Source organism: Giraffa tippelskirchi, chromosome 7 (genome assembly GCF_054371585.1).
Source record: "Giraffa tippelskirchi isolate mGirTip1 chromosome 7, T2T-mGirTip1v1.2.pri, whole genome shotgun sequence".
In the NCBI taxonomy this organism is placed as follows: Eukaryota; Metazoa; Chordata; class Mammalia; order Artiodactyla; family Giraffidae; genus Giraffa; species Giraffa tippelskirchi.
The window spans coordinates 67,711,939-67,738,818 of record NC_137281.1 but is presented as its reverse complement, the minus strand read 5'-3'; the positions used below and the strand labels follow the sequence as shown (position 1 = coordinate 67,738,818).

General features: G+C 41.5%; 1 protein-coding gene across 1 annotated transcript in view; it reads right to left on the bottom strand.

Annotated features, from left to right (window-relative positions):
• MCC (MCC regulator of Wnt signaling pathway) overlaps positions 1-26,390 on the bottom strand; it is a 488,688-nt gene extending 462,298 nt beyond the window's left edge. The window contains exon 1 of the mRNA XM_081505689.1: positions 26,243-26,390. Coding sequence (XP_081361815.1) covers positions 26,243-26,370 — 128 coding nt within the window. The 5' untranslated portion in view covers positions 26,371-26,390. The remainder of the gene's footprint in view (positions 1-26,242) is intronic.
• Positions 26,391-26,880: the final 490 nt, after the last annotated feature.

The following is a 26,880-nucleotide window of genomic DNA, read 5'->3' as shown; positions in this document are numbered from 1 at the left end:
TCATACAGTGAATAAATTAAAACTCAGTGCCTGACTCCAGCACTCAAAATTTTAACAAGGTTAAATGACACAGCATTTGATATAGACAAAATGACATATGCAACATTTATGAAAACCAACACATAACAATTAACATAATAAACATTAACCTGCCACCCAACTTACAGAGATGAATACTGATACCAACCTCCGGGCACAGCATCCCAAGGCAGGCTAAAGCTAAGCTCCTACTGCTGTGTTACAGTAGGTTGCCATGGCTGTGTGATACAGGCTGGGTTTTAAAGGCTTCAATGTCAGCTTCCTGGGTGGGGCCCAGGAGATCATGCTGGGGAAATTAAGTTCTTTTATAACATCAAGGGACTTATGAAGAAGAGGGATAAAGTCATATTGCTTCCAAGTTGTAAAAATGATGCAATTTGAGGTGTAGATAAATGAAGAGTCCTATACAAAGCACCACACAGGTGAAAACAGAGCGCTGTGCGATATCAGAACAGACTGGGGTGTGCTGCCCGTGCAGCCAGCGTAACAGGCATGCAGGCTGGGCTGGCCCGGCTGTGGGCCAAGAAGATGGGAGGAGAAAGGCAGGCTTGGGGGTTACACACAGGGAGAGCCCAGCCAGCAGGGGCCTGGTGCGGCCGTCCGCAGATAAAGGCAAAACCCAAAGGGGCCTGGCTTCTGTACTAAGCTCTCAGGTTTAGCACTTCAGTTGACCCGAGGGATCTTCAACTCACCTAGATCATAGGTTCAGAGGATGAAAGTCTTTTCACCTCCGCAAAATGGAACTGGCTTTGAGGGAGAGTTTTCCTGAGAACAAATATCCCAGTGGTGCCAGATACCAGCCTCTCTCAGATGGCTTGTTCAAGAAGATTGGTCAGGCTGAGAGGGCCAGGTGAGACCAGGGCCAAGGGTGTATGTGTGTGTGTAAAATAGGATGATGTGGGAAAAAGAGAGCTTTTGAAAAAATCAGAATTCTATGTTCATAGAATCTTATCTGCACTATCTTGTTCAGTTGCTAAGTCGTGTCCAACTTTGTGACCCCATGGATTGTAGCACTCCAGGCTCCTCTGTCCTCCACTGTGTCCTGGAGCTTGTTCAAATGTCCATCGAGTCAGTGATGCTATCTAACCATCTCATCCTCTGCCTCTTCCTTCTCCTTTTGCTTTCAGTCTTTCTCAGCATATCTGAACTATAAACACTAGTATTCTCTGACTGGCGGGAGAGGAGGAGTAATCCTGATTAAGGCACCTTTTGCAGCAGAAGTAGCCAGTTAATCATGTGCTACCTTAGGAATCTGTTTTCCTACCGAACCAGTGCACCTTTAGATCAATGATATGAAAGGGCAGATAAATGCTTCAAAGGAAACCAGATGACTCAGACACCCACTCCAAAAAATCAATCAGTCAATCCCAGATTTACTCTGGAAACACGCAAGCACACATGTGGCACACACGCACCTTAGCTGCGTTCTGTGGCTGCAGACATTTAACGAAAGGGAAAAGAGATATCCTAGAGCAGGGAACTGAGTTGTAAACTTTCGTTCCATTCACATGATATCCATGGAAAGCTGAGAGAAAAGGAAAGCCTGAGACAATAGAAAGTAGGTTGCCTAAGAGAGTCCTCTGCATGAAAACAGACACAGTGTTTATGTCTGAACTATAAAAAGGGAAAACACTTTAAGAAAAAAAAAGAATGACCTCCCAAGTGGTTGCAGTTGAAATTAATTCTAGCTTTTGATTCTTGCCACAGTTGGATTTGCGTAAAATCTTATTCATATAAAGGGAACTCTCCACTGGAAATCCCGACCATCTGGGGAGCCAGGAAAGAGGGTCAAGCCTGAGGCATGTGACACCTCCTCAAAGGCACACTGTCAATGAGGACCCTCCAAGGGAAGAGGCAAGCTAACCTTTATTTGAATGTAACCCTTTGTTCTTTTGTTCAAATAATATGTGGCTGGATATTTCTTTCCCTGTGAATTTTCTTAGCAGTCCTCCTTCCTTCTCTTCCCCCCAAACACACACCACATACACTGTGAGCCTCTTAGAAATGCAAATTCTCAGGTCCCACACAACTGCGGAATCAGAATCTGCAATTTAACCCTCTCCTCAAATTATTTCTCTGCACATCGAAATTTGAGAAATACTGGTTTATGGAACTTTATCACATTTGTTCTATTTAAGAAACATTCATAGTAGTTACTACAAGCCAAGCACTTGGAAAAAAAGACATTTTTTTCCAATAGCAACTCATTTACTCCTCAGAACAACCTCATTCATAATAGTATAGAAGATACTACTATGCCCCCATTTTACAGATGAGGAAGCCAAGATATGAAAGTATTAAGTATTCGCCAAAGGTCACGCAGCTAGTATGTGACAGAGTCAGGACTAGAACTCCAGAACCCATTCTGTATGTCACAACTCTATACCGCTTGCCTCTTGGAGACATATAATACATAATTATACATGATATCAAAGGATGGAAAATTTGCACCGTTAAAAAATATACACAGATATGTTGAAACCAATAACAGTTCTGGAAGCTACAGATTACACTACACTGTCCGGAGGGATCTGTTCCAAAAGGACTGTTAATTCAGGAAGAGCTACAAGAAGTAAGGGGTTTCCCTGGAGGCTCAAGATGGTAAAGAATCTGCCTGCAATACAGGAGACCAGGGTTTTATCCTTGGATCAGGAAGATCCCCTGGAAAAGGAAATGGCAACCCATTCCAGTATTATTGCCTGGAGAATTCCATGGACAGAGGAGCTTGGCAGGCTACAGTCCATGGGGTTGCAAAGAGTCAACAGGACTAACCAACTAACACTTTACAACAAGTAAAAGCTTCTTCCCATGAGATGATCAAAAATCCATGACAAGTAGGAGTGACAACTTATTTAGTAAATACATAAACAAAAATTACTATACTTTAGTGATACATTTTAAAATGTTTTTAGAAGTGAAGGTCAGTTTGAATGGTAAAGTAAAAAGGTTTAACCCACATGTTTGGGAACCTTACCCAGTCAATATCCATACAATGCATTAGAAACTGAGGGAAATGAGTAAGATTTGAATATTGGTACTTTTTTTGCTTGACTTGTCAAAATCATGTTAAAATTCTTCAAAACTAGTTGCAGACCACCCTCAAAGCTGGGTCTCTGGCCTTCTGGAACTGTCTATGTGGTGATGTGACTTCAGCAGTCCTAGCCATTCACCTACTTCCTACTTTCTTTGCAGAGCCTTGCACTTTTTGGATACACCTTGCAACTATGATCTCAAATCTGCCCACAGACTTGAGTTTCCTGGCTGCCTATTTCATAGTCCCCTAAGCAGTGTCCAACAGAAACACCAGGAAATAGCACCTCGGGCTGCAATATTTTCCTGAAGCCTCCAGAAAGTGGATTTCACCCTAGTCAAAACAACACTTTTAACACATTTTGGAAGTCATTAACAGTGTTGGATAGCTATCATCTCAGAATCTGTATATTTACTCAATCCTGAGTCCAAGGGGCATGCATAAAGAACAGAGGAGTTATATCAGATCTTAATATGGTAAGAAAAATCCCAACAGCAATTTCTTCTTTAGCAACTCCAGAAAAACTCAGAAACCTCTCAAAAAGGGTGCTTTTATGTTTATAGAAATAAGCTACCTATGCAAATAAAAATAAGTGTACCAGTGTGCCAGTGATACAAAAATGCAACTTTTGGTTTAAGCCTAACAAGCAAAAAGGACTTCACTGATTCTTTCCACAAATATTTACTGAGTGCCTACAAGGTGCCAGGTTCCTGTGCTAGGCCTGAGGATTTAATGGTGAACAAAAACAGATAGTCCCTGTTCTCAAGAACTCATATTTGAGTGAAACACAAGGACATTCATCAACCAATTCCTATAAGTGAACATATTGTTACAAACTGAAATAAGAGCTTGGAAGGCAAGACAGATGGGAAGGAGGGCCAAGGAAAGGCTGGAAAAGTGATGCAGAAGCTGGGTTCAAGAGTTTGAGAACAGCTGGATATATTCAGTTATTATGAGAACTGGACAGGAACTGACAGCAGAATAAAATGGAGAAGCTGAAATTCAAGGACTTAAGTGGTTGGTGGACAGAGAGCCAGGAGGAAAGAAACTAGATGAGGCAGGAGAGGAAGGAGGGGGTGGAACCACATAGGGTCTATGTTGGCCAAGTTAAGAATGTGAGTTATCCAAAGGGCTTTCAGCAGGGGTGACATCCACAGATGGACCCTTCAGAAAGAGCTCCCCTGGCTACAGTGTGGAAGACTGGAGGGGAGGAGGGCCTCAGGATACACAAGGTCGGTTAGGAGTATCTGCCGAAGTCCAAGTGAGAGAAATAGGCTGGTAGGAGAAGACACAGAAAGAAGTAGACAGATGTGAGAGATTTAGGAGGTGAACGAATAGGACTTGGCTACTGTACAGCACAGGAGACTCTACTCAATATTCCATAATAACTCATATGGGAAAAGAATCTAAAAAAGAATGGATATATGGATATATGTATAACTGAATCACTTTTCTGTACATCTGAAACTAACACAACGTTGTTAATCAACTATATTCTTATATAAAATAAAAATTAAATAAAAAAATAGGACTTTGGTGGTAAAACCAGTATAGGAGTTGATGGAAAAGGAGGTGTCAAGGATGACACCAAGATTTCTTCTGGTTTGTGTAAGTGGGTATACATGTGGACACATTCGCTAACAGCAAGACTAGCGGGGATATCATGAATCCAATAGTGGACTTGTGCAATTCAATATGTTTTAGAAAAATCTGGGGAGGACATGATTTATAGGCAATTAGGTTTATTTATTTCCCTGGTGGCTCAGATGGTACAGCGTCTGCTTACAATGCGGGAGACCTGGGTCTGATCCCTGGGTCAGGAAGATCCCCTGGAGAAGGAAATGGTAACCCACTCCAGTACTCCTGCCTGGAAAATCCCGTGGACAGAGGAGCCTGGTAGGCTACACAGTCCATGGGGTCACAAAGAGTCAGATATGACTCAGTGGCTTCACTTAAGAACTTAAGGTTTATTTATCCTACGGGTATGAGGCTCAGAAGAGAAGTCTGAGCTAGACATTTACTATGGCAATCAATGGTAACTCCTCAAGGATAACTGAAGCGGAACCATAAATAAAAGAGATCCTTAGACACAATGTATGAGATTAAAAGAGGATGTGGCAAAAGTTGACGCGGAATTCTGGCCCTCAATAGTAGACAGAAGAGGTGAGCTTGCAAATGAGATGGAAAGGAGAAGCCAGACAGATGGGAGAAAAGCAAGAAGACTGTGGGGTCATGGGAGCCAGGAAGAGAGGGGCTGTGTGAGGTGGGCAATGGTCAGCATGGCCGATTGTTGAGAGGGAATTAATACACACACGGCAAGGACTGAATGACAAGGTCACCAGCGCCCTTAGCACGGTTTCAATATCATGAAAAGTATAGACTAATGAGTGACAGATGCCAGAACTGAGTGGGCTGTGGATGTTATGGGGAGTGAAAAAAATGGAGGAAGTATATAAAGACAATCCTACAGCAACAAGCAGGAAAGTCTGACTTGGACTAAAACCCAGTGTCCTTACAGTAATCTACCGGGCCATACAACCTACCCTCCTTCCTGCGTCTTCCACTTCTCTCCTTTCTCACGCCACCCACACTGGCTTCCTTATTCTTTGGATGCACCAGCTTCTGCCCCATGCTTTTGCATTTGCTGTTCCTTCAGTTAGGAACCTTATTCCTCCAAGTAAAGAAATGGCTGCTCCCTAACTCTTCAGGATTTTGCTCAAAAATTATTTTCTCAGTGAGGTCTCCCCTAACTATCCTATTTAATATTAAAATTAACTTCTCTGCCTGTGCTTCCTGTTCCCTTCCCTGCTTCACTGGGTACTTCTTACCATCTGACAGATCGTATTTTTTGTGTTTACTATTTACCTCACCCCTTTTCCTAAGAATGCAAGTTTCTTGAGGGCAGAGAATTTTGTTTATTTTGATCAGTAGTCTGATCAGTATTTTGATCACTGTAGTCTCAGTGATTAAACCAGCATCCATTACTTAGTAAGCAATCAGTAAATATATGTTGAAAAAAGAAAATATTTGAATAAATAAAAAATAGCTTTAATATATACCATCAATTATCAACTAGAAAAACAAAGAGGTTTAAAAAAGTTCCATTCATGATAGCAACAAAATTTGGAGGAAAAAAAAAATAATGTACAAATATGAGGAAAACCACAAAGTGACATAAAAAAGACTTGAGTAAATGTAGAGATCTCTCTTATGAAGAAATTGACTTGAAGAGATATCAACTTTTACTATATTAATTTAGAAATGTATCACAAGTTCAATAAAAAGTCAATGGAATTTCTACATCAAACTAAAAAGCTTTTGCACAGTGAAGGAAACTATCAACAAAATAAAAGGCCACCTATTGAATGTGAAATATTTGCAAACGATACATCTGATAAGGGGTTAATATCCAAAGTATACAAAGAACTCATACAACTCAACATCAAAACAATAAACAATTCAATTTAAAAATGGGTAGAGGACCTGGGCTTCCCTGGTGGCTCAGACAGTAAAGCGTCTGCCTGCAATGTGGGAGACCCGAGTTCAATCCCTGGGTCGGGAAGATCCCCTGGAGGAGGAAATGGCAATCCACTCCAGTACTCTAGCCTGGAAAATTCCATGGACTGAGGAGCCTGGTAGGCTACAGAGCACGAGATCGCAAAGAGTTGGACACGACTGAGAGACTTCACTCACTCACTCACTTAGAGGACCTGAACAGACATTTTTCCAAAGAAGACATACAGATGACCATCAGGCACATGAACACATAATCAACATCATTAATTATCAGGAAAATGCAATTCAAAACCACAATAAGATATCACCTCATACCTGTCAGAATGGCCGTTATCAAAAAGACAATAAATAACAAGTATGGATGAGGATGTGGGGAAAAGGGAACCCTTGGCACTGTCAGTGTGAATCTAAATTGGTACAGTCACTACAAACAACAGTATGAAGGTTCCTTAAAAAATCAGAAATAGAAGGATCCAGCAATTCCATGCCTGAGCATTTATCTGAAGAAAAGGAAAACACTAATTTAAAAAGGTATTTGCACCCCTATGTTCATCATAGTACTTACAATAACCAAGATATGAAAGCAACCTAAGTGCCCATTGATAAATAAGTGGCTAAAGAAAATACATATATATATATATATATATATATATATATATATATAATGGAATATTACTCAGCCATAAAAATGAAGTATTGTCATTTGACAACATGGATGAACCCATAAAGCACTATGTCAAGTGAAAAAAGTCAAACGGAGAAAGACAAACACCATACGATTTCACTCACATGTAGAAGATAAAAACAACACAAATGAACAAACATAATGAGACAGAAACAGAATCACAGATACAGAGAATAAACAGATGGTTGCCAGAGGGGAGGGGTGGGGGAGGAGGAAAATCGGTGAGGGAGATTAAGAGGTTCAAACCTCCACTTACAAAAGAAGGGAGTCACTAGACGAAAGGGAGAGCGTGTGGAATACAGTTGAAAATAATGTAACACCTTTGTATAGAGACAGATGGTAACCAGACTTGTCATGGTCATCATGTTGTATTGTATGGAAATATCGAATCATGATGTTGTACGCCAGGAACTAATATAATGTTGTAGGTCAATTATACTTCAAAAACAAACAAACTCATAGAAAAAGAGATCAGTTTTGTGGTTACTGGAGGTGGGGGGTGGAGGAAAGGGAAAATGGGTGAAGGTGATTAAAAGGTACAAAATCCTATTAATAGTTATAAAATAAATATTAGGAATGTAATGTACAACATGATAAGTGTAACTGACACTTCTATATATTATACATAAAAGTAGTTAAGAGTAAATCCTTAGAGTTCTCATCACAAGGAAAAATGTTTTTTCCTTTTTCTTTTATTTTCTATCTATATGAGATGATAGATGTACACATGTGGTAATTATTTCATGATATATGCAATTCAAATCTTTATGATTTATATCTTAAACTTATACAGTGCTGTATGTTAATTATATCTCAATAAAACTAGAAGAAAAAAAATTCAGTGGAACTTCTAATGTTCTTTCAAAAGAGAAAAATGCCTAGAAATAGTCGAGATATTTTTAGGGGGTAAGGAGAGATGAGGGAAGCCAATCCGTATGGAATATTTAACCATATTACAAAGTAACAGTATGAGTACAAGAACAGATAGATCAATAAAAGAAAATGCAGGATCTATATTCAGGTGCAAGTATATATACTGGTAAAGTTAGTATATAATAAAGTATACTTTCAGATCATTATGGAAAGAATGGATTCATTATATGGAATTAGAACAAGTGACTAATCATTGGGGAAAATGATGTTTCCTGTCTTGTAAATCATATACACATAAATTCAAAAAGAATTACATATTTATAAGATGAACCCATAAGATAGCTATAAGAAAATAAATGTCAGTATTTATCTACTGAGCTCAATAGTTAGAGCCTTCATATGTGCAGAAGTAAAAGAAGAAAGTGATAGATTTGGCTACATAAAAATTTAAAACTTATGTTTTGCAAAATGTATCACAAATTTTAAAGCGAAAATTTGGGGAAAACTTTTGCAACCTGATAAAAAATTAATATCCCTAATATACAAGGACTTCTTATAAACCAAAAAGAAAAATACAAATTCTCTAACATAAAAATGAGCATTGAGAAAAAAAATACACAAATTAGAAACAGGCAGTCAATAAAATAAATGGAAAAAGAAAACCAATACAATATTGTAAAGTTAAAAAAATAGATAAATAAACTAATTTAATAAAAAAAAACAAATTTACTAGAATTCAAAGAAGTGTAAAATCAAATAATGTGATACCAGTTGTCAGATTGATGAAGGCTAAAAAAGGTAATAGTGTGTAATGTTACTGAATACTTGAGGAAGTGGGCACTTTTATAGATTGCTGATGGCAATGTACATTCTGGAAGGCAATTAGTAATATATTAACCCAGACATTCATAGAGGGGTTTATTAGTTTTCTCGTGTTGCCATAACAAAGTACCACAGACTAGATGGCTTAAACAACAGAAATTTACTTTCTCTCTATTCTGCAGGTTAGAGGTCCAGATCAAGGTTTTAGAAGTGCTGATGCTGATTTCATTCTGAAGCCTCTCTCTCCTTGGCTTATAGATAACTGTCTTCTGCCTTTGTCTTCACATGGTCTTCACTCTGCATGTCTGTCCTAATCTCCTCTTATAAGAGGATATTACTCCATGTTGGTTTAGGGCCTACTCCCACAGGGCTCATTTAACCCTAATTATCTCTTTAGTCACATTCTGAGGTACTGGGGATTAGAACTTCAACATATGAATTTGGGGTACACAACTGAGCCCACATCAGAAGGGATTTTGAAAGTTGCATATATAAGAACATTCACCACAGCACTTGATGAAAGTGAAAGAGAAGAGTGAAAAAGTTGGCTTAAAGCTCAACGTTCAGAAAACTAAGATCATGGCATCTGGTCCCATCACTTCATGGGAAGTAGATGGGGAAACAGTGGAAACAGTGTCAGACTTTATTTTTTTGGGCTCCAAAATCACTGCTGATGGTGATTACAGCCATGAAATTAAAAGACGCTTACTCCTTGGAAGGAAGGTTATGACCAACCTAGATAGCATATTTAAAAGCAGAGACATTCCTTTGCCAACAAAGGTTCGTCTAGTCAAGGCTATGGTTTTTCCAGTGGTCATGTATGGATGTGAGAGCTGGACTATAAAGAAAGCTGAGCGCTAAAGAATTGATGCTTTTGAACTGTGGTGATGGAGAAGACTCTTGAGAGTCCCTTGGACTGCAAGGAGATCCAACCAGTCCATCCTAAAGGAGATCAGTCCTGGGTGTTCATTGGAAGGACTGATGTTGAAGCTGAAATTCCAATACTTTGGCCACCTCAGGTGAAGAGTTGACTCATTGGAAAAGACCCTAATGCTGGGAAGGATTGGGGGCAGGAGAAGAAGGGGACGACAGAGGATGAGATGGTTGGATGGCATCACTGACTCAATGGTCATGGGTTTGGGTAAACTCTGGGAGTTGGTGATGGACAGAGAGGCCTGGTGTGCTGCAATTCATGGGGTTGCAAAGAGTCGGACACGACTGAGCGACTGAACTGAACCACAGCACTGCTGATAAAAGTCAGAAAGTGAGGTAGGTGGCCTTCTAAAACTGATCCCAGGCTCCCAGCAGTGGCACCCTTGTGCAATCCCCTCCCCTGGAGTGTCAGCTGGACCTTGGGACATGCTTCTCAAGGACAGGATACATCTAATATGATAGACGTCACTTCTGAGATCATGGTACAAAAGACGGTGGCTTCTGTCTTGCTAGCTCTTCTTGTCTGATTGCTCTGGGGAAGAGAAGCATCAAGGAAGGAGCAGAGGTGACTTCACATCAACAGTGAGGAAGGAACTGAAGCTTTCTATCCACAGGCTCTCCAGGAGCTGGATCCTGTCAACAATCACTGAGGAAGCTGGGATCTGCCCAGTTGAACCTTGAGATGATTCTGTCTCCAGCCAATACCATGACTGCAGTCTCTTAAGAGACTTCAAACAGAGGACCCAGCTAAGCCATGCTTGGATTCAAGACCTATGAAACCATGAGATGATAAATATGTGTTATCTTAGCCACAGAGTTTTGGGCTCATCAACAAATAAACTAAAAGTAAAAAGTAAAATAAAATTTCTGTAGAGAGATAAGTAGTACAATTTATCAAGCAATTCCTTGGAGAAGGAAATGCCAACCTACTCCAGTATTCTTGCCTGGGAAATCACATGGACAGAGGAACCTGGTGGGCTATAGTCCATTTAGTCACAAACAGTTGGACACGACTGAGTGACTGAACAACAACAACAAAATCAAGTTATACATACACACACACACACAGACACACAGACACACACACACACACACACCATGGACTACTTAATTTTAAATGGTGATGAGATCCATATTTACATGGTAAATTTACGTGACATAGTATGCCAAAAAAAAAAGAAACCAGATTATAAAATAGCCTGCCTAGTAAAATCCCATTTATATAAATACAATAGTATGCTTTAGGGCATAAGTAAAGAAGATAAAACTCAAGAGATCTTAAATAATAAAGAAATGTATTGCACAGCAGGAAGGCTAGAGGCAGTGAGGTTCAATCAATATCATCAAGGCTCTAGCTTTTTCCATGATGCTCCTCTCCCTTAAAAGTGTAGTCTTCTTCCTAGCATTAATCCCCCTTTGGATCCGGAATCAATGGTTTGTGCATCCTCTTCCTGTCATCTCCCATTTGGGAGGGAAAGAGAGAAGGAGCTGCTTTCAGAAACTCTACCAGAAGAATGTGGAAACCTTTTCTAGCAATCTCCAGCACACTTCTTCTAGATACTCATTAGTGCAAATCTCATCTCATGGCCTTTCCTAACTCAAATGCTTCTGAGAGGCTGGGATTACCCTCGGATCTGCCAGGCATCCCCTTACATTTGGAGGTGGGACCCTGCCACACATGGGTTTCTTGTAGGAAGAGTGGCTGCTTGCGCTTTTGTTAAGGATCTTTGGGGAGGAAGGGAAGTAAGGATCAATGTGGGCAACAAATAATGAGCATTACATCATATTTGTGCTTGTGTGTCTCTTACTATCTCTGAGTAGATGACATTAAGAGTGATCTCTTTTTCTTTGATTTTTCCTCATTTTTTTCTTTTTTTTTTTGCAATAAGTTTCAGGGCCTACGAAGTCCAATCTATTTAAACGCTGATTTCCTCTTTGTGAGCTGCTTATATGGGTTCTGTTTTGAGTTTACACGTCTATACTTTATTGGGGTTGCAATCTCAGGGAAGAGAGAGTGCAGGGAAAAGATAAATTAGCAAACAAAGTGGGGAGAGCTAAGGTAAGGGGTGTGTACACAAGCTGACCACAGTTCTGCAGCACACAGAGCTGGTTCTCTGGGCTTACAGGGGCCAGAGGAAGCTCCTGCTTCACCGCAGTTCCTCAGGGGGAAGGAAGGAGGAGCCACTAACAGCTGGTTCCTTCCAGTTTCCTGTCTCTCACAGGTTGCTGCCCCACAAGGTGTGACCTCCACAACACCTCAGGGTTGACAGAGTCAGTTCCTAGGCAGGATGATAAGAAGTCCAGGGAGGAGGAGGAGGAGGAGGAGGAGGAGGGGTCTGGGGCTCTCGAAGTGGAGACAGGGGTCTGGAATTCTCGAGGAGGAGGAAAGGACAACCTTTTTTTTCCTCCACATTCCTTAGTCTTAGTCACTTGAAATGTTTTTTTCTTTAAGCCTGGAACTGATGATTACACAACAAACAACTCCCTTTAAACTCTGTACGAAGGATTATATGACAATGTATCCTGTTTAAGGACAGTTTCTCCTTCCTGAAAACCTCTGGCTAATCCTTTTATCTTTTTTTTTTTTAAATAAATTTATTTATTTTAGTTGGGGGCTAATTACTTTACAATATTGTAATAGTTTTTGCCATACATTGACATGAATCAGCCATGGGTTTACATGTGTTCCCCTTCCTGGACCCCCCACCCACCTCCCTCCCCATCCCATCCCTCTGGGTCATCCCATTGCCCCAGCCCTGAGCCTTTGTCCATGCATTGAACATGGAATGGTGTTCTGTTTCACATATGATAATATACATGTATCAATGCTATTCTCCCAGAACGTCCCACCCTCACCTTCTCCCTCAGAGTCCATAATACTGTTCTATGCATCTGTGTCTCTTATTCTGTCTCACATATAGGGTTATCGTTACCATCTTTCAAATTCCATATATATGCATTAGTATACTGTATTGTTGTTTTTCTTTCTGGCTTACTTCACTCTGTATAATGGGCTCCAGTTTCATCCATCTCAGTAGAACCGATTCAAGTGTATTTTTTTTAATGGCTGAGTAATATTCCATTGTGTATATGTACCACAGCTTCCTTATCCATTCGTCTGCTGATGGACGTCTAGGTTGCTTCCATGTCCTGGCTATTGTAAACAGTGCTGCGATGAACATTGGGGTACACGCGTCTCTTTCAATTCTGGTTTCTTCGGTGTGTATGCCCAGCAGTGGGATTGCTGGGTCATATGGCAGTTCTATTCCCAGTTTTTTAAGGAATCTCCACACTGTTCTCCATAGTGGCTGTACTAGTTTGCATTCCCACCAACAGTGTAAGAGGGTTCCCTTTTCTCCACACCCTCTCCAGCATTTATTGCTTGTAGACTTTTGGATAGCAGCCATTCTGACTGGTGTGAAATGATACCTCATTGTGGTTTTGATTTGCATTTCTCTAATAATGAGTGATGTTGAGCATCCTTTCATGTGTTTGTTAGCCATCTGTATGTCTTCTTTGGAGAAATGTCTGTTTAGTTCTTTGGCCCATTTCTTGATTGGGTCGTTTATTTTTCTGGAATTCAGCTGCAGAAGTTGCTTGTATATTTTTGAGGTTAATTGTTTGTCTGTTGCTTCGTTTGCTATTATTTTCTCCCATTCTGAAGGCTGTCTTTTCACCTTGCTTATAGTTTCCCTTGTTGTGCAAAAGCTTTTAATTTTAATTAGGTCCCATTTGTTTATTTTTGCTTTTATTTCCAATATTTTGGGAGGTGGGTCATGGAGGATCCTGCTGTGATTTATGTCGGAGAGTGTTTTGCCTATGTTTTCCTCTAGGAGTTTTATAGTTTCTGGTCTTACGTTTAGATCTTTAATCCATTTTGAGTTTATTTTTGTGTATGGTGTTAGGAAGTGCTCTAGTTTCATTCTTTTACAAGTGGTTGACCAGTTTTCCCAGCACCACTTGTTAAAGAGATTGTCTTTTCTCCATTGTATATTCTTGCCTCCTTTGTCGAAGGTAAGGTGTCCATAGGTGCGTGGGTTTATCTCTGGGCTTTCTATTTTGTTCCATTGATCTATATTTCTATCTTTGTGCCAGATAATCCTTTTATCTTAAAATGTAAATTATGGGAGAGGGTCTAGTAAGATCCTTACAACCCTGATACATTCTTTTGATAATAACCAATTAAAAAACTATATAACTCCCTTGCTAACACGAGCAAAGGGGGGCACTCTCGGTCCCCCTTCTGATGTTTGTGTCAGAAGCTCTCTCTGTCCCTTTTTATACTTTAATAAATCTCTGCTATACAAACGCTTTTGAGTGATCAAGCCTGGTCCCTGGTCCGGAAGCTAAATCTTCTTCGGAGATCACGACTCTGATGTTGTTCACCGTGTCAGGGTGATGCACCTGACAACTCCAGGCAGTCACTGAGGAGGCTCGAGTCTCTGCAGGGGCGGTAGGTCTCTCTTTGTCATCAAGGCTGCCCTTGGCTCCTTTGTCTGTGGGAGAGGGCAGGGCAGCACGGAAGCCATTGATAGAGCCACTCTGGCTGAAGACAGAGCCACGATCAAGGAGGGCAGGTGAAGCTAAGTGACGATTCTGGGCCAGTGACATATTCCTTGCAATAAACTTACTAGAAAAATCTCCTCCTATAAGGCCAGCTATTTTCTTCCCTTCACTGAACCTTCCTAGATGCTTTGCACTTTTCCTTGTCGTGTGTGTACTTACTGCATAAGACCAAATACTCCTTAAGGGAAGAGGTTATAACATATCCGTCTTTGAATTCTTCCGTGCACACTGTGGGCATTCAATAAACATTTTAAAATAAAAATTGATATTCTTAAATTTGCTCTGGTATATCAGAAGCTATAGGTACTGAAAACTGAGAAGGAATCTAGAAAGTAAAAAACCACTATGGATGGCAAATTATTCCTTTAAAGGAATGTGTATTTTATATTACCAAAATAAGGACTTCAATAAACTAACTTACATGGCAATAGTCTTTGTGTTTTCCTCATTTCATGTTATTTTACTGATGGTAATTCTGGAAGCATGTAAGCATACACTTAGAGACAGGTTAACATTGGCACAAGAATTTTTCTCTATTTTAGGAATGAGAAAAATAAAAATCCTATCTTGCAAGTGTAGAAGCAGCAACATAATTTTATCTTAAGGTAGTATTAATATATCACTTCATTCATGCAACACTGATTTAACATCTACATACACAGCATTTATATACAAGGAATAGTATCTCGTAGTGTGAGAACTACAAAGGCATGGTTGTTATAAAGTTTATAATCTGGTAGGTGAAACAAGTTGAAGAGAAGTTACTATAATACAAGTAAATTTTCTTATTTTTATTCTACTATTAGTTGAAAATGTTTGTTCACTGTGAAACCTAGTAACCAGAGAGGAACAGGCTAAGAAAATTGGACTATAAATATTTACTTGAAAACATTTTTTATAACATTTATATAGCTTGAAAGGGTCAGGATAGAACCATACGGGCAACTGCCAAACAGTTTTATTATAACAACCAGAATACACAATTACAAGCAGTTTTTTTTTTTAAATTTACTTCATCTCATAACCTTTACTCAGGAACCAACAGAAAACCTAACCAATGGCTCAATGCTTTTGAAAATACTACTAACTAGATGGTATTGAAGCCGACTGGATGATAACAACTCCCAATATAGGGAAACTATGGATTTATCAGGGTCATTTCACAAGCAAACGCCAACAGTTGCCCAATGGGACTAATTTATAAGGCATGCTTTTCCAAAAGAACTTGGTACCAACAAAACCCTAAACTAGTACCAACAGTCCATAAAATAAAAATATTTCAGTCATTACCAAAAAATAAAAAGATTTGTTAAAATCACTTTACAAAAGAAGACTGCTTGAAGAGGTTTGTGTGACTTGCCTAAAGTCATATGACTAGTTAAAGGGGCACACAACCCCCATCAAACTAGTATTCTAGATTGTGTAAAATGCACACAATATGTATGTTCAAATATAAATTCCTCAGCTTCTTTTTTATGAAGCATAGTTGCTTTACATGATTTACAATGTTGTGTTAAAATGGTATATAACAGTCATTTAGTTATATATATATATTCTTTCATATTTTTTTCTATTACGGTTTATTATAGGATACTGAATATAGTTTTCTGTGCTATAAAGTAGGACCTTGCTATTTAACTTACATGTAGCGTATATCATCTGAAATGCTGGGCTGGATGACTTACAAGCTGGAATCAAGATTGCCAGAAGCATCAACAACCTCAGATATGCAAATGATATCACTCTAATGACAAAAGACAGAAAGTAAAGAGGGACTAAAGAGCCTCTTGATGAGGGTGAAAGAGAAGAGTGAAAAAGTTGGCTTAAAACTCAACATTCAAAAACTAAGATTATGTTACCCTTTCCCATCACTTCATGGCAAATAGATGGGGAAACAATGGAAACAATGAGCGACTTTATGTTCTTGGGCTCCAAAATCACCGCAGATGGTGACTGCAGCCATGAAATTAAAAGACACTTGCTCCTTGAAAGGAAAGCTATAACAAACCTAGACAGTGTATTAAAAAGCAGAGACATTACTTTCCCAACAAAGGTCCGTATATTCAAAGACATGGTTTTTCCAGTAGTCATGTATGGATGTGAGAGTTGGACCATAAAGAAGGTTGAGAACTGAAGAATTGATGCCTTCGAATTGTGGTGCTGGAGAAGACTCTTGAGAGTCCCTTGGACAGCAAGGAGATCTAGCCAGACAATCCTATAGGAAATCAGTCTTGAATATTCACTGGAAGGACTGATGCTGAAGCTGAAGCTCCAATACTTTAGCCAACTCATTGGAAAAGATCTTGATGTTGGGAAAGATAGAAGACAAAAGGAGAAGAGGGCATCAGTGGATGCGATGGTTAGATAACATCATTGACTCAATGGACATGAACCTGAGCAAACTTTGGGAGACAGTGAAGGACAGGGAAGCCTGGCGTGCTGCAGTCCATGGGGTTGCAAAAAATCAGACACAATTTAGCAACTCAATAATAACAACAAATACAGTGTTAATAGTTTGTATCTGCAAAATCCCAAACTCCTAATTTACCCCTCCCTGACCTCCTTTCCCCTTGGTAATCATATATCTGTTTTCTTCACTAGTCTGTTTCTGTTTTATAAGTAAGTTTATTTGTATCATATTTTAGATTCCACATATAAATGATATCATATGGTATTTGTCTTCTTTCTGACTTACTTCACTTAGTATGATAATCTCTAGGTTCATCCATGTGGCTACAAATGGCATTGTTTCCTTCTTTTTTATGGCTAAATAATATTTCATTGTATACATATACCACATCTGCTTTACCCACACATCTGGTAATGGAAATTTAGGTTCTCAGCTTCTTCTAAGTTGGACAAAACCTATTAATATTTTTCTAAATATTCTAAAGTGTTTGAAATTACCATTACACATGAACAATTTTACTTACTTGATCAATATTTAATAAGTTTCTATTACATGCTAGGCACTGAGTCTATAAAGACAAAAGACAAGAAACGTATATAGGCTCTGCCTTGAGTGTGGGGAGCAAAGAATTGGAAACAGTGAGAATACCAAACGTGAGCAGTGCTGGCCTCAGAGTGTGTGTAAGGCCCTGAGAGCAAGAGCTGCGTGAGAACGAAGTCTAGAAAAAGTGAGAAGGTACTCATCACGCAGACAAGGACGGGGAGAAGAGCATTTACAGAAGGAGCTGCAAGTGCAAAGCAGTGACGCTGGAACAGCTGGGTGTGCTGGAGAAGGCAGTGTGTACAGTAATGCCGCAGGCGGCACAGTGACCACGCCAGAAGGCCCAGGGGCTGCCCCTCAAATGGCCCAAGGAGGAGTCTCAACTGATCTGCACGCAACAGGCAACTGTTGAAGGACTTTATGAAGAGCTGCCTGCTCAGCTTTATGTTATATTGATAGAGAGATGACTTTAATGTCCATGTAAAGTGGCCTGGAGGAGCCAAATCTGCAGCTTAGGACACTAAGAGAATAATTCTGATGAGATGAAGGAACTTCGGAAACCAAGAAGGGGGAGGGAGATAAGCAGCATTGATTTCTCCCTTTGCTTATGATAAATATAAAAACTGCTTACATGTTTTTAGAGGAGTAAATACTTCCCCAACAATACTATCACAATGATTTCCACTCTGTTTAACACGAAGTACACTCAGGTTAGGGCTTCCCCCGTGGCTCAGCGGTAAAGAATCCACAAGCAATGCAGCAGATGCAGGAGACACGGGTTCGATCTCCGGGTCAGGAAGATCTTCTGGAGGCGGGCATGGCAACCCATTCCAGTATTCTTGCCTGGAGAATCCCATGGACAGAGGAGCCTGGCGGGATGCAGTCATATGGTCACTAAGAGTTGGACACGACTGAAGCAAGTGGGCATGCACACACACTCAAGTTAAGACTCTACAGTATATAAAACAGTCAAAGCAAAAATCTTGCCTTGAAGCATTAACCTCTAATGTAGAATATTCTGTTAAGCTTATTAGTCTCAGAAAGAAGTTCTGATTTTTTGTAAATAAGTGAAAAATTCTGACATTTAAAGGAAATGCAGTCACACTTTTACAAAAATGCCCTCCTTCGGCTATCTACGTTTTTACCTCCTTCATCTGTATCACAAATATGTGTGTGTTGAAATTTTGAATGATAGACAACAGGTGTCTTAATCTGTGACACTTGCCATACTGTTTCATAAATGCCCAGTTAACACCAACATCAAGTCTGAGATGCATTTTCAAGTATCTTCTACATTGGGATGTGAATATTTAAAAAATTAAAAAAAGAGCTCATCTGCCTAGAATTTTCCAAGCAAAAGTTTCACAACTAAATATTCAACTGAGGGCTACACTTAAACTCAGTTAACAACTGTCACATCAGACAAACACATTTAACACTTACTGGTCAACCTAGCAATTGGTTCCATTTACATTTTCACTCTGTTAAGGGAACAGGGATCCAAATATTTGAACAATGAATAGGTCCAGAGGGTCCTTCTGCCTACCAACTCTTTTTCTCCCATCAGTTTGTCATCAATAATCAACTGCATGACTTCAGTAATTACTCATTTACATATTTAAACTGACATTTTGAAATGACAATGAGAAGCTGACAATTAACTGTTCTCTAAGGAAATGCCCTTTCTCTCCATATGGTTTCTACTCTGGGACTGATACTTAGAGAGATTTTCAATTTACCAAACAACGGAGCGTCTCCCCAGCTGAGACCCCCAAGGAAATTTATTTAGAATGCAAACGCCTCAACTTCTGTACCAAGAATTTAAATGCCATTCCCACTGATGTTAAGAAGCCAGTTTTAAAATGAAAATTCATCTGTACCATAGACCTTGGATAAATTAAACAGGAAATAACTGTAAGGCTTTAGGAGCTGTGCAGCATTTACGGGGGAAAGAAAAGTCCTTAAGGAAGGGCCACAGGTGCATTGTTTTTCCTCAGAGGCTCTGCTATCTCGGCTCTCTGTCTTAAAATAGAGGTGGTAAACTCCTGTTGCAAGAATCAAATGAGATAAGGTTTAGAACAATTGATTGTAAACTATTGTAAGCTATTATTACTTTAGATGTTCACTAACCTGCCTACTCCAAATGAAAAAACTATAAAACAAAGGGCTGGTGGAAAAAAAACAAAACTATCCCGAAAAATATATTTACTAAAAATGCATGTGAACAAACTGACCTATAGATTCAACGCAATCCCAACGAAACATCTCAGCTGTTTGTGTTGAAGAAACTGACAAGCTGATCCTAAAATGTATACAGGAACTTAGAGGACTAAGAACAGCCAACCTTAAAAAGAGAAGAACAAAACTGGAGGATTCACACTTCTCAATTTCAAAACTTAAAACAAAGCAACAGTAATCAGAATAGTGTGGTACCGGCATACGGATAGGCACACCTACAGACAGAAAAGAACTGAGAGTCGAGAAATAAATGTTTATGTTTATGGTCAATTGGTTGGCGATAAGAGAGGCAAGAAAATCGGAAAGAATAGTCTTTTCAACAAATGGTGCTCGAACAACTTGATAGCCACGTGCAAAAAAAATGAACTTGGATCCTTCTTCACACCATACGCAAAAATAAACTCAAAATGGATCACAAACCTAATGGAAGAACAAAACCTATAAAACTCTTAGAAGAAAACAGGGGTATATCTTTGTGACTGTGGATTGGGCAAAACTTTCTTAGATATGACACTGAAACACACGCAACTAAAGGTTACATAGTATATGATTCCATTTACGTGAAATATCCATAATAGGCAAATCTGTAGAGACAGAAAGTAGGTTAATGGTTGCCTAGAGCTGGGGAGAAGGCACCGGCAACCCACTCCAGTGTTCTTGCCTGGAGAATCCCAGGGGCGGCGGAGCCTGGTGGGCTGCCGTCTACGGGGTCGCACAGAGTCGGACACGACTGACGTGACTTAGCAGCAGTAGCAGCAGAGCTGGGGAGGTCGGGGGGAGTGAAGCAGGGGTGTACTGCCATCATAACAATATCAAATCTTCCTAACCAAGAACACAAGATGCTTTTCTTTTTATCCAATCATTTTTAATTTTACTAGAGGAATGTTATGATATAGATACGTCATCAGGAAAATAGAAATGATACTCTTTAGTTATGGGATGTGCGTACGTGCTCAGTCACTTCAGTCGTGTCTGACTCTTTGTGACCCCAAGGACTGTAGCCCGCCAGGCTCCTCAGCCCATGGGATTTTCCAGCCAAGAATACTGGAGTTAGTTGCCATGCTCCCCCTCCAGAGGATGTTCCCGACCCAGGGATTGAACTCACATCTTCTGCATTGCAGGCAGATTCCTTACCCACTGAGCCACCTGGGAAGCCCAGTTATGGCATACTGGATGATTTTGATTTGATTTTTTATATATTTTCCAAATTTTCAGCAACAAAAATATCTTTTATATAACTAGGAAGAAGTTATTTTTAAAGAAAAACATATAATAAAATATACTTACACTTAAAGTATCTCATAAACAAGGAAAATGCCTGAAAGACTTTTCAATATACATGACATACCACTGTTTATTCTTGGTTATTTATTCATCAGAATTTACTGATTGAGGGCTATATGGCAAATACTGTTCTAGATCCTGCTGCTACATCGCTTCAGTCGTGTCCGACTCTGTGCGACCCCATAGACGGCAGCCCACCAGGCTCCGCCGTCCCTGGGATGCTCCAGGCAAGAATACTGGAGTGGGTTGCCATTTCCTTCTCCAGTGCATGAAAGGGAAAAGTGAAAGTGAAGTCGCTCAGTCGTGTCCGACTCTTAGTGACCCCATGGACTGTAGCCTACCAGGCCCCTCTGTCCATGGGATTTTCCAGGCAAGAGTAGTGGAGTGGGGTGCCATTGCCCTCTCCACTCTAGATCCTGAGTGTACAGTTAATAAAACATGATTCTGTCCCTCATGAAGGCTATATTTAGTGGGAGAATGACAATAAATTGGCAAACAAAGCAATAAACAAATGCAATTACAGGTTGAAAAGGGTTCTTTGGAAGAAAGCCATTGGTATTATGATGGAGAATAATGACGGGGTAGAGATGACTCACTTCATTTAATATTTTCTTATTTTCGTCTTAGTTCACTGACCAGGAACTGAACCCAGTGAAAGCACAGAGTCCTAACCAGTGGACCCCCAGGGAAGTCCCTAACTCACTTTGATAGAGTGAGTGGTCATGGAAGCTCTCTCGAAGGCAATAAAGTCTGAGCTGAGGTTTGAAGACTAAGTCTAAATGAAAGCGATGGTTTTAGATATTTGTCAAAATGTGCAACATAAACAGTTTCTTAAGCTGAAGGATAAAAACAAAAGCTTTAGAATTCCAAAGGGAAATTAATGTCAGCCAATAGAGTAAAACCACCATTTCCAATCACACGATATCTAGGGCCCGCAAAACTCAATAACAGAAAGTGTGGCGTGAAGTCATTGTGAGGTTAATGAAGGCGCCAGAAGAGCCTGCAGCGGTCACTGTGCAGCCCGAATCCCTCCCTCTTCAAGCTGTGGCTTGGCTCCACCTCATGGCAATTTAAGTATCCATGGGAATGATTCTGGATTCCCCTGGCAGCCTGGGAGTTCCTGGGCAGCAGCAACAATTTCAGGAATCTCCAGTTAGCTAATACCTTTTTTGTCAGTTTGATGGGGAAGGCTGGGCCTAGAGGATATTTAAGACACAAAGCCCTAACTTTTTATCTCCCTTCTTCCTGAAATGGCATGCCTTGACGTGTTGCCACGGCCTCAGGCTCTCTTCTCCTTCCCCTTCCTCTGAATACACCTCCAGTTCACTCCTGTTTGAGGATGAGGGCTAGGGTAAAGGACTGGAGCCAATATAGTTGAATTTGGGTTAATATGGGGAGTTTTATTATGTGTTTTGGTTGCTACTTGCCTACCCAATATCCCTTAATAACAGAACTCAGCTTCTGTAAAGGAGGCAATGTACCCAAATGGATGACATGCTTCCTTCAACTCTACTGCATGTAGAGTTTGACCAGCATTATGTCAATTAAGGGATCTGGGAAAGCTGTGCTTTGATGATACACACATCACCCATTTCAGCTTCCTCTTACACCTTCCTCCCCAGAACTTGGAGATGAAGGTGGAGACATACCAATCATTTTAGGACTGGTTATCTCACAGTCCATGAAGATGAATGCTCCATGTGAAGAATGGTGATACAGAAAGACAGAAAGAATCTGCGCGTTGATCCCATTACAGAGCTGCTGCCTCAGCCTGGCTGGCCCACCTCCAGACTTCTAGGTGTTACAGTCAACCCTTATTTGACTTATATATTCTATTACGTACAGCCAAAATGAAATCCTAATGGATACAGCTATTGACGTTAGCACAAACTTGACATCTTTTGAAGAATTCAAGGTTTTAAGTTAGAAAGCCCAACTCTCAAATTTAATGTAAGAGAAAATTCACAGCATTCCACACCTTACCACACACTATAGAGAGGTCAGTAAAGTCACTCGCTAGTGGCAGCATGAAGGAGTGACACTGGAAATGGAGTCATTTTCATTAACCTCATTCCCCAGAATACCAAACAAACATGTGCTCCAGGAAAACTGTGTTTGCTGTGTGAAGACACTTCTGGACAAGGTCTCCGCTTCCTCCTCTCAATGAAATTGCCACCCTGCACTCCTCCTATATGGAAATTCTGTCACAGCCTAAAAATAACTTCCACAGAAACTTCTGGCCACAGCTAAAGTTTTGGCTCTGCAATACGTGAACCGTGAACTTCCAGATGTTCAGGCTGGTTTTAGAAAAGGCAGAGGAACCAGAGATCAAATTGTCAACATCCGATGGATCATCGAAAAAGCAAGAGAGTTCCAGAAAAATATCTTCTGCTTTAATGACTATGTCAAAGTCTTTGACTGTGTGGATCACAATAAACTGTGGAAAACTCTGAAAGAGATGGGAATACCAGACCACCTGATCTGCCTCTTGAGAAACCTGTATGCAGGTCAGGAAGCAACAGTTAGAACTGGACATGGAACAACAGACTGGTTCCAAACAGGAAAAGGAGTACGTCAAGGCTGTATATTGTCACCCTGCTTATTTAACTTATATGCAGAGTACACCATGAGAAACACTAGCCTGGAAGAAGCACTAGCTGGAATCAAGATTGCCAGGAGAAATATCAATAACCTCAGATATGCAAATGACACCACCCTTACGGCAGAAAGTGAAGAAGAGCTAAAGAGCCTCTTGATGAAAGTGAAAGAGGAGAGTGAAAAAGTTGGCTTAAAGCTCAACATTCAGAAAACTAAGATCATGGCATCCGGTCCCATCACTTCATGGCAAATAGATGGGGAAACAGTGGAAACAGTGGCTGACTTTATTTTTCTGGGCTCCAAAATCACTGCAGATAGTGACTGCAGCCAGGAAATTAAAAGACACTTACTCTTTGGAAAGAAAGTTATGACCAACCTAGACAGCATATTAAAAGGCAGAGACATTACTTTGTCAACAAAGGTCCGTCTAGTTAAGGCTATGGTTTTTCCAGTAGTCATGTATGGATATGAGAGTTGGACTATGAAGAAAGCTGAGTGCCAGAGAATTGATGCCTTTGAACAGTGGTGTTGGAGAAGACTCTTGAGAGTCCCTTGGACTGCAAGGAGATCCCAGTCCAGAGATCCCAGTCCATCCTAAAGGAGATCAGTCCTGGGTGTTCACTGGAAGGACTGATGTTGAAGCTGAAACTCCAATACTTTGGCCACCTGATGCAAAGAGCTGACTTATTTGAAAAGACCCTGATGCTGGGAAAGATTGAGGGCAGGAGGAGAGGGGGACGACAGAGGATGAGATGGTTGGATGGCATCACCGACTCAATGGACATGGGTTTGGGTAGACTCCGGGATTTGGTGATGGACAGGGAGGCCTGGCGTGCTGCGGTTCATGGGGTCGTAAAGAGTTGGACACGACTGAGGGACTGAACTGAGCTGAACCACTGCTGAACATACCTTCCAACTTTCAAGCAGATATATTAAAGTGATGTAGCTCAAAGGATAAAGTTTTTTCCAACTTTTACTCCAGCGAATTTCTACCTCCCTCTAAAATTCCTTCTTTAACATCATGCCCTTATAATGCTTCACCTTCTGAAACAAAGTTCTCAACCAAAAGTCGTTATCCTTCAGGGTCCACACAGTCCCCATTCAAAATAATATGAACATTTATACAGAAAGTGTAGTTAAGATAAAGCAACAATATTAATAGGATTAAAGGAAAGAAAGGAGAGAATTTTGGTCATTTTCTATATGCACTCTTGCCCATACGAAATTAATGCCTTTTTGCATTCTAACATGAAGAATTCAGATAGCTTTCATTATTGCAAATGAGATAACGCCCTTTCAGGTAGGGAAACAACAACAACAAAAAACTAAACTATATGATGAAATTTTTAAACTCTGGAACCAAAAAAGGGAAAGACTTCCAGATGAAAATGTATACAAGGTCACCTGGAGTTACATATTTCTTTCATTTCAGGACATAATTACTCCATAAAGTGTTCTGATATCTTTCTAATGTTTTCCAATGAAACTTCAAAAAAGTAATAAAATTCAGCTAGGAATTATCATAATTGAGTCAAGTCCGAAAGATTTTTTTTAACTGTCTTTTTTTTTTTCACACGTCTCATCACCTGTTTCAGAGTTGTTGTTTTTTTTTTTTTTAAATTAGGGGTGGGGAGGGATTCCCTATTCTTTTTCTCTGTGTAAGCAAGTACCATCAGTAGGAGGCACTCTGGGATTTTCGAGTATCTTCACCATCACCAAGACAAATGCTAAAGAAACACGTAACACACAATTTAGGCTGCCTACCCCTCTGAAGGCAATTCAAATTTCGGCGCGTACAGGCTTCAGCGCCCAGTGTCGACCTTTCGTATAAGCATTCTGGAAGACGTTACGATTGCCTTCCTCACCATCAGTGTCTGATATGTGATAAACATTTGGGCAGAGTAATTATTTTGCCAAGCCTTGCCGCTTGACGTTGCAATACCGCCCCTGCAGGTGAGCTGGAAGCCAGCACAGCGAGGGTTTGAAGTGATCACGCAGAGGCTCCCCGAGACCCCTCGGGAGGCTCAGCTGGTTAGAGCCCAGAGCCGGGGTAGGGAGTAGGGTCTATATTCCAGCCTCACCTCTCAACCCCCACTTTGCGCCTGAACGCTTCGCTCCCCTCAGGCTAAGAGGTTTAGATCAGTACTGAGCGGCAAACTATTAATATGCCCACTTTGGGGGCTCCGAAGTTTGGGACGCAGGGTCTCTGCGGCACACGGAAGTTTTTCACAGCTTGTTTTCCTGCTCAGCTCTGCCGCTGAGCGCGCATCCCTCTCCCGGTGCGGTCCCGGGTCTGTCCGCCGAGCAACCGGACAAGACCGCTGCCCGGTGGCCACGGCGTCTTGACACGGTGAGGCTGCAGGGCAGCCTCTTCTACCTGGGCGAGCGGCCAGCACTAGTCTCCGCAGAGGCAGGAGCGCTCCCAGTCCCGGGGAAGGACCCGCATCCGAAAGAGAGGTCTCCCTGTGCCAAGACAAAGGCAGCGCTGGGAAAAGTTGCGCCAACCGGCACCTCCAGAAGACGAGCTGAGCAGCTCCTCGGCCTCAGGGGCCGAGACGGCGAACGGCTTCAGAGTCGCGGGCAACTTTTCCCGCGAGCTTCAGAGCAACTTGGGGGATGTTGGGGGCGAGGGGGCCGAGGAGGGGGTCCCGGGCAGCGCGGAGAGGCGGGTCGCGCCCTGGCCCGTCCCGCGGACCTCCCCGAGTACCTGCTGATGTAGCCGTCGCCGTCGCCGTCGCAGGTCTGGAAGAGGCGCCGCATCCGCTCCTCCTCGCCGGTGCTCGACGTGTCGCTGCTGCTGCTCCCGCCGCTGGCGCTCCCTGCCGCCGCCGCCATCACGCGCCCGCCCCCAGCTCGGGAGGCGGAGGACGTGCGGCCGCGGGAGGAACCAGCCGGCGCGCGCTGCGCTCGCTACTCGCGGCCCCGAGCCTGACTGATGACGGAGCATGCCCAGTGGCCGCCGGGGAGCTCCGGGCGAGGGATTCCACCGCTCCGGGTTTTGTTCGGGCTGGGAAGACGGGCGCTCTGCAATCGCCGGAGCAGGCACCGCAGGGGAGAGGCAGAAGGGAGAGGAGGCTCGCGGAGTCAGGGAGCTGGGGGTGGTGACGGGGTACTCCCGGACAGGGGGGTGAAAGTCTTGGCTGATGCAGTCAGCCCAGAGTATATCGGAGTGGGACTTTAAGTTCAGTTTTGTTTTCCCCGAAGTCAGGTGGTCCAGCCTGGGCCTTTGAGGTCGTTATCTCCGTTTTCCAGGCCCGAGGACTCCTTCATTCCCAGCCCAGGTGCTACACCTAAGTGAGTGAGTGAACCCTCAGAGTGTGCTAGCCAGCCCTTGTCGCTGCAACT